General features: G+C 41.4%; 1 protein-coding gene across 3 annotated transcripts; it reads left to right on the top strand.

Moving 5' to 3' along the window:
• Positions 1–1,616: 1,616 nt before the first annotated feature.
• Positions 1,617–15,756, top strand: FKTN (fukutin). 3 transcript variants are annotated; one of them, XM_014260817.2, is made up of 10 exons: positions 1,617–1,768; positions 3,021–3,080; positions 4,950–5,153; positions 6,636–6,913; positions 7,652–7,784; positions 9,394–9,523; positions 10,638–10,771; positions 11,001–11,128; positions 14,094–14,313; positions 14,444–15,756. In XM_014260817.2, the coding sequence occupies exons 1-9, from the start codon at positions 1,664–1,666 to the stop codon at positions 14,305–14,307; spliced, it is 1,386 nt and encodes a 461-aa protein (XP_014116292.2). In that variant the 5' UTR covers positions 1,617–1,663; the 3' UTR covers positions 14,308–14,313; positions 14,444–15,756. The 3 variants fall into 3 exon arrangements, with proteins under 3 accessions (XP_014116292.2, XP_005532278.2, XP_014116293.2); XM_005532221.3 differs by having other exon boundaries at positions 14,094–15,756; XM_014260818.2 differs by lacking the exon at positions 3,021–3,080 and having other exon boundaries at positions 14,094–15,756.
• The last annotated feature ends 1,044 nt before the right edge of the window (positions 15,757–16,800 follow it).

The raw sequence follows: 16,800 nt of genomic DNA, 5'->3' as shown, positions 1-16,800 counted from the left end.
GATGTTTACAACCAGCTAATGTGTAGTGAGAACCATGAGTATTTTCCAGCCCACTACAAGAGCATTTAAATTATGAAGTTTTTTTTGTTTGTTTTTTTTTTCTTCTTAGCAAGCTGTAGTGTAACATGCAAGGTGAATTCAATATGCACCAATGTAAAAATGTAATTTTGCTTTTAACAGTTAGTTAGAGGAAAGCTTCGGAGTGTTTCATACTGTGATTTGTGACTTGCAAGTTTTGGTTTAACTGATGTCCTAGGTGAACCTTAACATGTGACTTTTTACCCTTACAATGATGCATTTGTTATATAATAGTTTGCACAGATGTCAAATTTTTGCTGCTAACATTTAGTCCAGTTGTTTTTAGTAAGTGGGGATATGAAGAATTGCCTTAAGCACTTTAGATATTTCTTTCTAGACCTGTTTTTCTGAATTAGTGTCTCTCCAGCACCCATCAACCTAGGAAGATGAGCGACACCACACTGCTCCCAGTGATGCTTTTTGTTGCAGTTGGTACAGGGTTTGTGCCTGCAGCTGGGCAGGGATGCCTGGAGCCTGTGGAGTTACCGTTCCCTTTGTGAATCCACTTTCAGGGATTTGGAGAAGGGTGGCTCTTTGGCAGTGGATTAGATTTTTTTGAAGGTCTGTAGTTCAATCCACCAGGCTTATTTACTGTTAATTACTCTGGAGCTGATACTGCATGGTGGCTGAACAGGAGTTTTCTGCTCTGTGACCAAAAGGAGATGATTAATTACTGACTCCTGGTATTCTGAACCTATTTTGACTCTGAAAGCCTGACTTTTGAGGGACTAAAGGTTTTCCTTGAGGTATTAATACATCAGCTGAGCATAGCTGCCATTGTCCTGTGGAAAACTAAGGAGAACTTTGTTAACTGCAGCTAGGGATGTCAGTGTCAGATAGGATAATTAAAAAAAACCCAACCAACCAAACAAAAAAAAACAAACAAAAAAAACATCTGGGGATATAAATGCTTCTGCAAATACCAAGCAGATACCAAACAGGCAGGGCAGAGGTGGCAGGTTCATTTCTTAGAAGTGCAGGAAGAGCTGAGGCTAGTGTACAAATCCTTTTTTCCTCATCCCTCCCACGTTTCAGACGGAGACCGGGGGAGCCACTTGGGAGTGTGTTGGACTTGTCTGTGTTTTTTATTTTGAGGACTGCGGGGTGTTGGATGGACGCTGACCGTGACTTGTGTTGATGTCGTGGCACAGCGTCGCTATTTTTGAGTGTCCTGTGGCAGGGCGAGCCTGGCCGTGGGTTTCCTTCGGAGCAGTTCCCGGTGATCCTGAGCATCCCTGGACCGCACCGTGGGGTCCCTGCCCGGAGCCCCCCGGAGGGGAGTGGGAGACGGGGGGTGCCGTCCGCGTGTGACGCGATGTTTTGTACTAATACAGAAATCTGCATCCTTGTGTGTGTGTGTTTCGCTGTGTCGTTCTACCGCCGCCTCGGTTTGGGGGGATTTGGGGGAGTTTGGGGGGTTTGGGGTGGGTGAGAGACCCCCGTGAGGGGGCTTTACGGCAGCGGGGGTGTGGGGGGGGGGGGGAGTTTTACGACGGCGGGCGGCGCTTTGCGGCGGAGCCTTCCGGCCTGAAGCCGCATCGCGGTGAGGGCGGCCGGGCAGCGGCTGCCGGGGCGCCCGGGGCTGATGCAGAAAATCAACAGGAACGTGGTCCTGGCGCTCCTGTCGCTGACCAGCCTGGTTTTCCTGCTCTTCCAGTTGTGCTACTACAAGTTCTACCTGTCGCAGAAGGTGAGAGAGGGAGCGCTCTGCCCGGTGCCTGGCTGCGTTTCCCTGTGGGCGTTCATCCCGCCCCCGGAATTCCCCGGAGCGGCTCGGAGTGCCGGCAGGGTGGGCGTGGGGCGGGCGGGGAGCCTAGGCCGGTGTCTGGTGGCAGGGGTATAGTCGGGTTTGAGTTCCCAGCCTGGTATCCAAGTCACTGTGTCAGCCAGGGCCACCCGATTTCTCCCTCAGGGAATGACGCTCCCGCCAGCTTCGAGCCGCCACGGCTTTTAACCCTTCAACAAGTAGCTCTTGTTACTCGGTGACTTTTATTGCCACCGAAGTCGAACGGAGGGGAGGCAGCATCTGCTTGGTGCAGGTTTTCCAACGCTGGTGTGGAGAAGAAAAATCCCAACTTTTTATGCAGTCGTCTTAGGGCTTTGTGGCTCAGTGCTCCTAATGTGCTGGATGTCACAGTTTAAATCCTCCTTTTATACCTGGAATGCTGTTTGTACCTCTTTTTATACCTGACCTGGAGTGTCCAGGTGAGTGATTTTCTGCAGCAGCAAAAGAAGTGATTGTCACTCTAAATTAAATCCTCTGGTGGCTTTATAGTTTACGGTTGCAACTCTGATTCAACAAAGGAACTCCCTTTATTTTTACAGAAAAACTGTATAGGTTTCAAAGTGCCCTGACTCGTTTTTTGGCTTTTCTTTCCTTATTAAGTGCAGGCAGTGTCAGTGACAGGTGATGCTGCAACCTTCAACTTCTTTCTCACAGTTTCTGATTTTTAAACAACAACTGAAAAACTCTTTGTGCCTTTGAAAAGCCAAAAGCTGAGCCACAAGCTGCCTTGACTCTCTCACGTGAATATGCTGTCTTTAAAATTGAAGTGTCTAGGGTTACACCTGGAAAGATTGAGGCACAGTCCCGCTGTCTTTGCCCCTCTGGTATTTGCCCAACAGGGTTTGTCATCCTCCTATTTTGTGTTTGCTGGCACATTGGCTTGGAAACCTGAGGCCTCGCTGCTCAGTCCTTGCATGTCTGGAGGTCCCTGAGGTTTGGCTTGTCCTTCTAAATATACTTAAGCCACAGCACTTGTTTATGATTTTACATCCAGAGCTGTAGCTGAGTGACCAGAGGCATAACCCCAGCTATAATCATAAAGTGGATAAATGCTCCTGAACGTCACGTTAAGAAAACAAGGATTCAACTGAAACTTTGGGGGTTTTCTCTTCTTTTCCCTCCCCCTCCCCTTCTTTTTGTTTTGTGTTCTTGATAGAATGGAGCAGCTTTTTCCAAAGTCAGAGGAAGCCAGTCAGGCCAAGACAGCACTAGATGGGTATGTACAATGTCACTGGTTCATACAGCTCTTTCACAACTCACAGAACTCACTTGGAGCTGCAAATTCAGGGTCCAGTTCTCGTCACGCTTCACTGGCCGCTCTCTGCTTTGTGGGGTAAAGAGATACACTTTGTAACTTTACTCTGTAAAGAGAGTATCAAAACATCAATGTTAAGGAACATGGATAAACAGTTACAGGTTCACAACTTTCGCCACTGCAGTGCTTAGATGAGTTGTTAATGTTTCAGGAAGCAACACTTTTTCAAAAGTGTTGATCCAGGGTTTTGGGTCCTTTCAGGTCGAACAGATTGGCCGGTTTGCCATGCAGCTTCTTTGTCGGTCTAAGAAGGTCCTGAGTCACACAGTGCTCCTTTGCCCATTCCAGGTGTTTAACCTGCTGGTCAGTGTTCAGTTGCCTGCTTGTGCTGGGTTGTAAAGCTCTTCCCAAGCAGGAAAATGTCTTGTTTCAGCGTTCACCAGCTGCTGCATTCCAGCCCTCATGGTCAGTGCCGGAGTGCTATTAGGTGCTTGAAATGGGATATTTGTTGTGTCTTGCTTCAGGCTTGCAAGATTGAATGCAACCAAAACTCTCCTCCTGGGGAATCAGAAGGTCCCCTATGATGTTTGTAGCTAGGATTTGTTTGGAAACAGCTTTACAGAAGACTTTTTGTTAACTGATCTCCCAGTGGAAAAGCAGCACAGATGGTTAAGGAGAAGGATGTGCTGGGAGCAGGCTGCCTTTCGGTTTGGATGCAACATGATAATGTTGCTAATTAGCAGAATGGCCATTTAAAGGCCTGGTTTCTGCTGAGCAAGAGGGAAGGTGCTGTGGTCGAGAACTGTCCCTGGAAAAAATCCAATCCAACTGCTCTGTGGACTGCTTGCTTGTGCCAGGAATGCCTTGCTATTCTTGGAGGTTACACCCCTTGGAGCTGCCTACCAGGTGTGAGGTGTCACGGTCACAGGGGGCTTCCAGTCTGTGGGCAGAGCTCTCCTAAAGGTTGAACTTGATCTTCTGAGATCATCACAGATAAAGGATGCTCCATGATCTTGCCACATACTGCACTTCAGGCTTTCCTTGGTGTCACTGCAGTGATGTGTACAAAAGACTAAATATGAACATGTTTCTCTTGAGTTAACATCAAGGCCATGTCTTTCTACCATTATTTATGTTTTTTTAAACTTATTTATGTTTCAACTGAAAGCATCTGTTTTCCTGGAGAAGTGATGGGATGGGGAAGGAGAAGTAGGTACTTTTGCACAGATTTTTTCCTGTTCTTCAGTCTGGTGTGCCAGTTTTAGTCACAGAAGTAATATGAGCACATCACTTACCTTTCAGCTCCGTGTAGCTGAAATCACTATGAGGGTGGCCTTGCTTCTGCCTGTACCACGCAGGTAATGCTGCTGCCAAAATTCTGTTGTTGACCCACATCTTGTCTTTGTGTTTTCACACCTCTCTGAAACCAGAGCTTTAAAATCGTTAAATGAAAATGTTACAGCTGAATATATTTAAGTAGCAGGGCGACTGTGGCTGCTGTAAATGGCTTCTGCGTGCCATGGATGTTTAAGTGTGCTTGATTAATGTTCTCCACTGAGCCAAGTTAATAAGCCCTTGCATCAGGCACAGAACCTTCTTGCTGCAGCTTTTAACTTATGCAGTGTTGAGTGCCCTGAGTAGCCCGGAATCCAAATTCTTTGTGGCACTTGCATCCTGCCTTCTCACTCAGTCTCACAACTGTTTGTGAAAGTGGAGTGTACACTCAGAGGATATATTGGGAGATAAGATTTCCTTCTTTCATTGGGTTGGGGTTTCTTTCTGTCAAAGAGTTTTAATGCAAAGATGGTGTTTCTGTCCTCTGTCAAACAGCACGTGGTTAGGAAGTTCCTAGGATTAATATCCAGTCACAATATTCCAGTGTATTTGATCGATCCTTTGATTCTGGGACTGGTTAATAAAGACATTGAGCAGATCAGAAGCTCTCCTGATGGCCCCAGCCCAGAATGCAAATACTTCTGTGCTCCAAGAGACTTCACTACCTTTGCACTGCTGGACAAAACATGGAAACATGAAGTAAGTGCATATTTTCAGTTCACATTTGTGTATTTTAATACATCAGCTGTTCTTTGATGTTGTCACTTAATGCTTTCATGTTTGTAACTGAATTCATGTGGTGGTAATATTGTAGGCAGAGGAAACTTTGTTTTGAATTCAAAGTTTCCCATTTACTAGCCTGGGTACATTACAAGTAATTCATAGCTAAAACTTTTTAGAAACTGCCTGCAATAATAAAAAAAACCACTGGTAGTCAGAATCTATGCCAAAAGGAAAGAAAGAAGGTCTGTTAGAAAGGAAGGAAGAGAACCCTGAGGCTGTAATGTAGGTGCAGCAGTTATAAATCTGGTGTTTCAGGACTTACCAAGAAGGAAATCCAGGTATTGATGTGACAAGTCTGGAAAAATTATCATAGTCTGCTGGTTTACATTTCTTTTAGCACATCCTTGTGCTTCATACTGTTTCACTTCATGTGTTGGTATCTCTGCTTCTCTGTGGTGTTAGGACATTTTTTAATGTCTGTGTTAAAAATACAGGTGTAGCATGTGATGAAGGACAAAATTAAAGCCAAGATTATTTCATCAATTAAGTGTAATCTGGAAATATTTGTAAGATTAATTTTTACAGACTAAAGACACCAGTGGCAAACAGCCTTTTTTTTTTGTTTTGCTTTTGTTTTTTTTTTTTTTAAATTATAAAAAGCAGGAGAAACTGAAATGGTCAGTGGCTATTTCACTGAAGAATTTGAGTGAAGAAGGGTGTCACTCTGGGTGGCCTGATCACACAGTTGTTTTACCCAGAGGTGTGAAGGCATTCAAAAAAACTAAGGCTAAAGTTGTGTGGCAGCACACTGAGATAAATCCATTTCCCTATTGCTTTGTGTCTCAGTTTCTGTATCATCCAGAGGAGAAGCTGATATGCTTATAAAAACATTTCAAGGGGGTAACTGAAAGGCTCTTCAGATGCTGATTGGTTTGGTTAAAAAAAAATAAATAAAAAAAATTAGAATTTAAAGCCAGGATTGAATTCCCTTGATTTGTGGATATATGAAAGCCTGCTACCTTGAGTGCAGTCCTCAGTGTTTGGTGAGATTTTTATTTGCCCCAGAAAAGAAGATTTTGCAGCAATTATTTTTGTATTATTGGTGTTATTATTTAAGGACTTAAGAACACCAAATTTGTCAGAACAGTTTTAGAGAATAGTTTGAGAATGCAGGATAGGGTGCTGTGGCAAAGAGCAAACCTAATCCAGGTATGTTTTATTTGTTTGTTGTTTTATTTTGTAGTTTGAAGGACTAAATTTCAGACAAGGAAAGGAGGTGTTGGAATAGCTTGTGACTGCGGGTCTTAAAGCTCTTAGAGATTTTTGATTCATTTGTGCTTTAACTTGATTAAAACAATGAAAGTGTGAAATGGTATGAGTTAATAATAAGCATTTAGATTTCAATTTTTGTTTCTCTAATCTCTAGCCTGCTCTGCCTCCTGTCTTCCTCATTTTCAGGTGGGTCTTTTTAGAACTGCTGAGAAGATGGGATTCCAGTGGCTAAAGATTATAAATAAGGATCCCCGCTTGGATGGGATGGATGACCTGTCTGGGATGGAAATTCCCTTGCACTACATATTCAAACTGGCATCCCATGCCATTCACCTGGTGGTCTTCTACGAGAGGAGTGGCAATTTTCTCTGGCACGGGCCCCTGAGATTGAAGCAACACATGGACAGAAAGTTTGTGCCTTTCCGGAAACTCCACTTTGGTCGCTACCCTGGGGCATATGAAAAGTGAGTTCACAACAGGGGAAGGACAAAGCCATCATGGCACTCCTGAAATTGCTTCCTCTCTGTGTAAAACTACTCTCTTTCCTGTAGTCAGGTTCTAAAATTCAGCTCAAGTATGATTCAGACCCCAAAGTGCAGGCTTTGAGAGCATCGTTTCTGAGAAAATGAGAAAAATATTGAGACATTTCACACATCAAAATAAATCTGTTGAACTTTTTCCTTTAATTTGACCCCATTCTTTTGTCCATTTAAAACATGGAATCTGCATGAGTTATGTCCCTGAATGTTTTAAGTAAACTGTGTATGCTGTTAAATAATCTCACTTTAATCATTATGAAGGCTGAATGGTTTTTAATTTTTAAAAGAAAATAGCCTCAAAGTACAAGTAAAATTTGATTCTTAAGTGCATTTTGAATTTAGACAACCAAATAGCCTGAATTTTAAAATGAACTGAATAACATCTCTGAACAAATTCAAGTAATGAGTCAGTAAAAGAATCAGTGATCTGACAAGCTAACTTGGGATTTGGAAGTGTAAGAATTATTTTTAAACAGAGTTTTGAAATGGGGAATTTGGTGAAGCTCGTATTGCTTTTTTCATTTGTAATTTGTTTTGGCTGTATTTGGACAGAGAGATCACTGCCAGTAGTGTGCATTAAGATTATAAGAGTTAAAAGAAAAAATGCCACGTGGTTTGTAGAGGAATTAAATAGGGTAATATATTATCTTTCTTTCCATGCAGGCCAGAACTTCTGCTTGTTTCTATTGATGACTTAAAAGTTCAAATTCCAAAAAATCCGTCCAGTTTTCTAGAAGAGATGTCCCACTCTAGATTTCTTGAATGTAGGTACAGAGAAGCTCGGGCTTTCTTTCAGGTTAGTGGTAACCAGGTGGTGTCTCTGAGATGAAATGTGTGTTTTCACTGATTGACCCAAACCTAAGAACAGTCCGCTGTTTTTTTTTTTTACCTAAATGGGACTGTTCACATGCACAAGGCTAAATACAGCCCTTGATTCTCATTCCACAGAGCTTACTAAGTGGTAATGAAATCAAAACTTTACCCGAAGATCATGGACTTTTCGGTTTTTTACTTGTGAGCACATTTTTTTCCAAGAGGGAGCCAACATATCTGGTTCTTACACACCCTTACTGCTAAATGGATCTCATGTAAATTAAACTAAGATCTTGTGTATCTTCATGGCTGAAAACTTTCCTTATGGCAGTCCTCAAAGTTTTGAGAAGTGTCTAATTTTACATTTTTGAGCCATGCCCTGCAGTTCCATATTCCTCTTCTGGTGTATTTGAAATGGTCACATTCCAAAGTGACTGATTTAATTGTTTTTCTGACTGTGTAAGCTAGTGTTTTCACCACTATTCAGAACATTATTTTTAGAATTTTGCTACTTGATTTAGCAGATAGAGAAGTCTGTGCTGTAGTGTTGGGGAGCATTTTGTCCTAACTTGGAAAGGACATGAATCATAAAGTGATCAAGAGTTCACAGTTAAGTCCATGGAGCCAGAGTCAGGCCACTGAAACTGAGCCATCTCTGAGTTCATGGAAGGAGAAAAAGGACACTGGAGGCTCCAGTCTTCAGTCATTCAGGTGTTGGGGAAAGGGAGGACCACTCCTGTTCACTCTAGTAGGCTGTAGATCAATATATGGATAGCAGGAGGGTCACAAGGGTGTCCATGTGTTGTCCCTTCATGTATGGAAAAACATAATCCACTTCAGCCTGCAGGCAGGAATCACCACAGGCAGAGAAAACATGCCCTTAAATGTTTATTGAAGTTTGCTGATGCTTTAGCACTGGGACAAGCAGCTAGCACCTGTTTTGAAAAGTTCATTTTGGCTGCTTGTTGCCCAAGAGCTCTTGAAGAAATCCATCTCAAACCTGAGTGGTTGTTCCATTGTTAGAATAGGTAACGTTTGCCCAGCCTTCCGTGTCGATTTTGGCTTTGCATGGACAGCAGACCTTGCCTTGCCAGTTCTGTCTGGAAGATTTTTGTGTTCACAGTGTTTCTCCTCCTTGGCAGTTTTTCTTAAAACTCAACACCCAGTTCTGACACTTGGTGGCGCCAAGTAAATTAATCATGGAGTTCTGGAGGTTGGAAAAGCCTTGATGTGCTGGCAGGGATTGATTCTGTCCACGTGTTCCCCCTGGATTCTGGGAGTGGACTTCAGCATGTGCAGGACAAGGGCTCACCGATGTTGCTGCCAAGTGCTGAGAATTAGTGTCTAATACATATTTTCTTATTCTAGTCTACTCTGATATTTCATTCTGATGGTTAGGAAAAAAAGGAAGGTTGATGATTCAGAGTTTTAATTTCAACTTGTCATTCCAGTGCATGGTCTAAAAATTGACTGTGTATGTAAAAACAGATATTAGCCCAGGTATTGGTTAAGTAAATTTTTCCCTAGGACACGAAACAAATGAAGGGACAAGTTTGCTCTCTGACATTAACTTGCTTACTCTTGCCTTCCAGCTGTATCCTGATGATGCCTCTCTTGATGCAGTGGAATTCAGGAAAAAGGCAAAATCCTTGCTTCATCTGGCTTCTCTGACGCTGAACAACTTGGGAGTGAAGTTCTGGCTGAGCAGTGGAACATGCCTCGGTAAAAATTTGTGTTGTGTTGCATTTTTAAACTCACCTGGAACTTTAAACACTTCATCCTCCATTGCTTGTGATGTCAGCAGAGGCCAAACATAGTGGGTTGGAAGGTAATAGCTGTGTTGCAGTAGGCCTTTTTGCTCCTGAAAAAAAGGGGTTTTTTTTTAAACAACTGAACTGCAAAGATGCTGGACAAATTTCCAGTGAAGCATTTAGTGTTAGCAGTCACCTGTGTTTTGTTCATCCCTGCTAGGAAGTGGTCAATAGTTTCCTAATCTGTGTGACTTGGAATTCACTGAAGTGCCAGTTGGAAAATGCAGTGATGAGCACATATTTCTGCTGCCCAAGTGCACTCTAACACTGTTTTTCTTCCCATGCAATTAGATGCTTGTCACTGACTTCTGAAATACAGTTTACATTAATTTGTTTTCTTTCAAAACAAACTTTTAATAAAATGACTGCCCATTAGACTAAGTAGTGCAAGTTTTCAGTTCTGCTGAAGGTAGAAGTGTCTTACTACTGGTGAGGATTCTTTTGTTACTGAAACACTTTGTGAAAACTCGTGTGTGCACATTTGCCATGTATTTATTTAATCCTAGGGAATATAATTTTCTGAATGAACAGTTACTAAAAGATGCCTTAATGAAACAGACAAAAGGATGTCCCACTTTGTGTGTTTCTGCTTTGCAGTGGTGATTGAAAGATGATTAACATCTTGGATGCAGCATAAAACAATGGTTGCAAATCAGAAGCACAGCTGTGGCCCTGTAGCTGTTATTTGCTGATTAGATTTGGGCCCACATAAAGAATTTTAATTTCTTTTTTTTTTATATAAATGCATTTAAATTAGGAAACTGAAGATATTTTATCTTCATTTTCTCTCACATTCTTGACTTTCTGAAGAGAGAGAGATGACTGTAAGTGCAGTAATACTTGTTTTCTTTGATGTGGTTTATCCCATACTAAAAAAGACAGAAGTCTTGTTTATGCCTTTAGTCAAAAGACTTTTGCTTGGTGATCTTAGGACAGTTCATTTTTGTGTTGCTTTAGTTCTGCTGAATTCATGTTCCTGAATTAACTAGTTTGGGATTTTTCTGTTTTGCTTTTTCCCCTCTCAGGCTGGTATAGGCAATGCAATGTCATTCCTTACAGCAAAGATGTGGATTTGGGAATCTTTATAAGGGACTACAAAGCAGATATCATTCCAGCCTTTCAGAAAGCAGGGTTGCCACTGAAGCACAAATTTGGCAAGGTACATAGAAAATGAACATTTTTCTTCATGTGTATATCTGTAGATTTGTAACTTTGACTTCAGTTGCAGAAGTGTTTAATAAAGTTTTAAAATAAAGCAGAGTTACTATGTTTTCTTCAGTTAGAATAGAAGTCACCCTGTATATCTGATGAAAATTAATTTGTTTTCTGCTGGCATAAGTTGCTTTGTATTTTTATGTGTATATACAGTGTGTATTTTTGTCTTCCAGGTGGAAGACAGCTTGGAACTCTCTTTTCAGGGAGAAGATGATGTGAAGCTTGATATTTTTTTCTTCTATGAAGAGGATGACCACATCTGGAATGGAGGAACTCAGGCCAAATCGGGCAAGAAATTTAAGTAAGAACTGGATTTGTACCACTAGTCAGAAAAAAATTGAACAAGACAGTGTTTACTGATGGCATTTTGTGTGCTGTTGCCTGGCAAAATCTGTGCTCTTTGTGGAAATGTGGATGTCAGAGGGCAATCAGTGGAGATTCTGCACTCTGAGACCAGTGAAGCAGAGAGAGAACACTCCTGTGCCTTACTAGAGAGTAAATGTCAGATCTCTTGTGATATCAAAGGCAGGGCTGGCATATCATGTATCAAGCAGATCTTATCTGACTGTGACAGGCTCCTAGTTATAGAAACACCCAAGGTGAGACAAAGACTCTAAAACAGTGTTTATTGCACAATCTAATTTTGTAGTAGAAGATTAATCCTTAGGCATCTGTCTTGATGAGGAAGTCTCAACTCTCATTGCACAGAAAAACTCACAATTTGGGATTTTGAGGTAGCAATTTAGAATACTGGGTTGACTGTAGTCAACACAGACAATTCCTGCAGGCCTCACTGTTCATGTTCTGAAAATGGAATTTTGAGTAGGATCCTGTGTTTCTTGTTTCACACCTTTCAGTATTAAATCAGCAAACAAGCTGCCCAATCAACTCAGCAAACTGAATATAGGTTTTGATACTTAGATTTATTTATTTCTATCACATACCTTCATTCAGAAGGAGATAGCTGCAGACTAGTTGAAAACCTTGTAGACTACTATAGGATTTTGGTATCTTTCATATTTTACCTGAAATGTATTTGTTTGTATTTAGCTAATGGGAATTTAGTGAGAACTGTCATACAGTTGGAGGTAATGCCCAAATTCTTGTCTTAGTTATCTTCATTCTGAAGTGATAAATAAAGACTGGGAAAGATATTTTGATAACGAGCTTCAACAGGCATATTTAGAAATAGACCAAACAAAGAGCTCTTGGAATTTGCCCACAGAAAATGTGCTGTGTAGCAAAGTATTTTTTTTTAGAATATGGTAGTAATTCCAGTTTTCATGTGTGGTGCATTCTGAAAAGCAAGCTGACCAATAAATTACTTTCCTTCTCTGTGCTCCTGTTGCATCTAAATTGCAGTAGCAGTTTCCATGCCAATGGAGTTGACACTGCTCCTTCAAAATTCTGTCAAACCTTGGATACCTGAGAGATGTTTTTCCCCTGTTTTTTTGATAATGAGTGGTCTAAGGCATGAGAATGGGGGGTAATGTGACCCTGTGCTGCACTCCAGCTTCTCTATCCTTGGATGTTACAGCTCTTGGGGAACTCCATCTTCCGCAAAAGTCTTTCCTGTTCTTGTAACCTCATACTTACTTTTGGTGGTAGCTTATTAAAAGTTCCAAATGTTGCTTTTTAGTTCAGTAATAACTTTGCTTAGGCATAGCATCGTAAGGAAGCCAAGCCTCTAATTCTGAGCTGGTGTTTCTTGGTTTAAAACACACAGAAAAGGAGCAGGAAAACTGCTTGTTTACCACCATAAAGGCCCTGAGCCATGACACGTTCAGAATGCTTAGCCAAGTAATTCCAGACATATGTTATTCCAAATACATCCTCAAAAAGAGAAAAAGAAGATCCAGCATTTGTTACTGTGAGATGTGGGAGCACTTAGCATGCTTAATGTGAATACCTGCAACACCAGAATGACCCTCAATTTTGCTTACTCTCCAGCCCTGTCAGAATTTTTGAGGAAGGCAAAAGTGAGGAGATCAGTCAGAAGAGAAAGAATTGTTTGCTCATGCTGAATCCTAATCCACTCTAACAATTTTAAAGGAATTATAGTGTCAGAAGAGATGTTGATTGCTACTAGATCATCACAGAGGAGGGTAGAAGTTATCTTCTAAGATTAAAACTGAAAGGTAGAAGGTGTTTTCTTCAGAAAGCTAATATTTGCACAGGCATATTTTCTTTCTATACGTCTAAATTAGAGGGTGGAGAATTAAAGCATTTCTCAATGAGCCCCTAAAATATTTCTCATAGTAATTTTTAGCCTCTGTTTCCTTCCAGAGCTGGTTTCTAACCCTCAAAGTCTGGCTGTGTGGTTTGTATTCCCCTGTGCACAAACACTTCCTCAGCATTCCTGACACAAGCATCTTTGCAAATTTAATATTGGACAGTTGCATTCTCCAGCAATGAGTATCTACAAAAACTGAGTCTGGGAATCAAATCCACACCTGTGTAATCCTTAAAGTGAATTAATTCTGTAGGTTTTTAATAAAGAGGACTTTGTGTAAGAGTTTAGTTGAATCAGCAGTCTCTGGATATATATCCAAAAAAATGCTTGATCACTTTGTTCTTTCCCTCCACTTAAGGCATGAAGCAAAATTGTTTCATTTTCTCATATTGTTTGCTGAGAGCTTAGAAATAAAATTAACTTCATACTTGAAAGAAGATGGAGAGGGCAGTTCTAGTTCATCATACAAATGTACAAACCTTTTTTGAAAGGATGAATTGCTTATGGTTTCATTTTAACCTGTGAAAAGGAATTTTAGGAACACTTTTTAAAAAAAAAAATTTGTGTGCAAGTCTTCAGAACTTCAGAAGTGGGAGTGATCCTCTGCAGGAATAGTGGGTAGACTTTGGTATTGTTTAACACCTCGACTCTGACACTATAGGATGTGATTCTGGTCAAGCTGTGAAATTCACCTGTGAACTGCCACTGCTGTAAGCATGTATCACCATCACCTTTCTGAAAAGGGTAACTATTATGTCCCATTTGTAACAGGCAAAGCAGAGGCAGGGACTCACCTATAGGTGGCAGAATGATGTGAATGCAAGCCATAAAAGAATTAGGAATGATCCTTCCTAAGCACATGAAGCAAATGTTCACCAGTTACTGCTGATAACACCCTTGTCCATTGTGTAAGAATAAAAATAGTATAAATGCAACATGGCCACTTGCTGCAGCTGCGTGCTTTCTCTTTGAGCTTACTTAGGGGTACATTCTAGCCTTCTACCAGTGACCATGCCTTTTTGTTCTGGCACAGGTATCTCTTTCCCAAGTTTACTCTGTGCTGGACTGAATTTGTGGAACTCAAGGTCCATGTGCCCTGTGAAACTCTGCAGTACGTGGAGGCCAACTACGGCCCGGAGTGGAAGGTGCCTGTGAAGACGTGGGACTGGAAGAGCTCACCCTTCAATGTACAGGACAATGGAGTCTGGCCTATTGATGAGTGGGACAATGTCATCCAAATCTACTGACCCCTGGTGTGTGACAGAGCCTGTCCCCAGAACTGTCAGTTTGTGACTTCCCAGTGCCCAAAGGCACTGACATCCATTCCCCTTGTAACACCCCATGTGTTTCCTAAGGAGACGTTTCCCTCCCTTTGCTTAACAGGTATTTTCTTCACCTTCATCGTTCTTTTTCCAAGTAGTTAAAGGAGAAGATGAAAAGCAACTGGAGGGAAGGGAAGCTGAAAGAAAAGCTGCACAAAGGGAGTAGAGAGGACTGCAGTGGACTTATGGGCAGTTGACTCTTTAAATGTAAACAGTGGCCAGGTGGCTTCAACATTCCTGGGATCATCAACACTTTCACTGTTCAATTCTCAAGCTTGAGAGAAGGTTAGGATAGGAAAATCTCAGAGAAGTTCCTCATTTTTCAAAGGAGGTTGAGTGACTGTTTAAATTCAAGGCAGCAGAGTTATGAGTACCTCAAATATGCTTGATTTGAGAGTGGTACATCCCTACTATGAGCAATGGGTTGGTCTTGGGAGTGGAGTGTTTCTGTGGCACAGAACCCGTGTGACCACCTGCCTTACATCTAGGAGGTAGCTGGTGATGGTGTAACACTAAGTGAATGGAAGGAGAAACTATTCACATTGGACATTTTTCAATTTGTTCTTCTTTAAGAATGTGAAGGTGCATGCTTCTGGGATAGCTTCACCATGAAAAGAAATAAAATTCCAGTTTTAGTTCCCTGTCCTTGTGTTCTCCCTGTGAAAGGTTTGACTGGTTTTTAGGAGATTGCAGCTATCCCTGCTTTCCTGCAAGTAGATAGAAATGGGGGTTATTCATAGTTTTCTGTTTCACAGAACAGAGGCTTCTCTCTGAGGGGAAGGAGAAATGTGTACAAATACCAACTGTTCCAACAAATTTGCAGCAGCAATCCTGCCAGTGCTTTCAGTTTCAGTTTCTCCTGCCACTGAAACACCGGAGTAAATGATTCAGCTTCTTGCAACAACTTGTCAGGCTGGCTCTTGAATTGGATGGTAATTTGTTTGCTCTGCCTTGTTAAGAAGAGAGAGATGTAAAATTTTGCTAACATCATTCACTTGCTAAAGTAACCATGACATCATAAGGGATAATTTCTCAGGTAGAATTTTTTTTTTGTACTTTTTCCTTAAAATGGAAAAAAATAAGTGAATGTCCTTGTGGTTTTCATGTTCGTTACTCTGTTATCTTGGTGTAATAACATGCAGTAAGCCTGTGAGTTTTACAGATGTGATAAATGTTTGAGAGAGAAAGAAAAGATGCTCTCGGAAAATTAGAATCTGTCAAATTTTTGACTTTGTAGATGAAAAGACTAATGAAAAAAAATGCATGTCCATGAAAGGGAGGATGTCTTGAATAGTTGATTATACCTGTAAGGTATTCTTCAGGTTAAAATGTTTTCTCTTCAGAAGATACAAGTGTGTATTTAACACTGATTAAAAGGAGAGTCTAATTTGCAACTTGAGATGCTGTTTCATCCTTTGTTTTGTCATCTTGGGCAGCATGTAACACACTTCACTGCAGTTACCATGACATTATGCACAGAGGAAAATCCTGAAATGTTTATTACACTGCTTATTGACCACCTGTCTTTGAGCACTTATTTTTAATAAAGGTACAACAAATATACTCAGAAAAAGCAGATGCTCACACGAAGCAGAAAGGATCCTTCAGCTGCACAAACAGATTGCACACTGCACATTTCCTGTCACTCTCTGTGCAGTGCCCTGGCCACAGATTTCCTGCTTGGACACAGATTGGGTGCCCAGGAGTGGTGTGACTGTCATGGAACTGCTGCTCTTTGGGGGTCCATCATGAGGCTGAAGCTTTCACATTCCCACAGAAACAGCTGGATTGAGGCGTGCTTCCTCTTAGGTTCCCCTGAATTGCCTCATCTGAAATGAGTTCTTAATTCTTTGTTACCTTCTTAACTTACTAACTGCCTTCATTTTGGAAGTGCTCTGGAGAGGAGGGTAATTCCTAAATCCTCCTAATGGTCTTAAGCAACCCACATGCAAAGTCCCTTGGCTTCTCTGTGGCAAACAATGTTTTTCATGTTCTTTATGTGCAGCTGTTAAAGACAGAAAAGTGTTCAAAGCTCCAGAATAATGGTGAGGAAAGACTGAAGAAATAGCATTGCCTGAAGAGAAGGGACCATAAAAGGCCATTTTTGAAAGCCATAAAAGATGGTTACAAGAAAAGGAAGGGATGCCTGTGCTCCTTGTCTGTGGGTAGTAGGAAATAGAAGTGAAAATGAGGAATGCAAATTGATCCAACTTCATAGAAACTGGAGTATTTAACATGTGGAAATGTGTAAAACCTGTGACTTTGGGGGTCTCTGAGAGCACATCAGGCAAATGCCAACCAAGGTTAGCTGTAGTTAAGGACTGGCTACAGTTAATCCTATCTTCCCGCTGGAGGGAGTTTCTATTTCCCGTGATTCTGTAGTGTTCCACAACTTTCTGCTTTTACAAAGTGGAAATT

Source organism: Pseudopodoces humilis, chromosome 4, assembly GCF_049639895.1.
Source record: "Pseudopodoces humilis isolate 2021_Gansu_Grassland_sample_001 chromosome 4, ASM4963989v1, whole genome shotgun sequence".
Classification (NCBI taxonomy): Eukaryota; Metazoa; Chordata; class Aves; order Passeriformes; family Paridae; genus Pseudopodoces; species Pseudopodoces humilis.
This window is presented reverse-complemented; position numbering and strand designations above follow the sequence as displayed.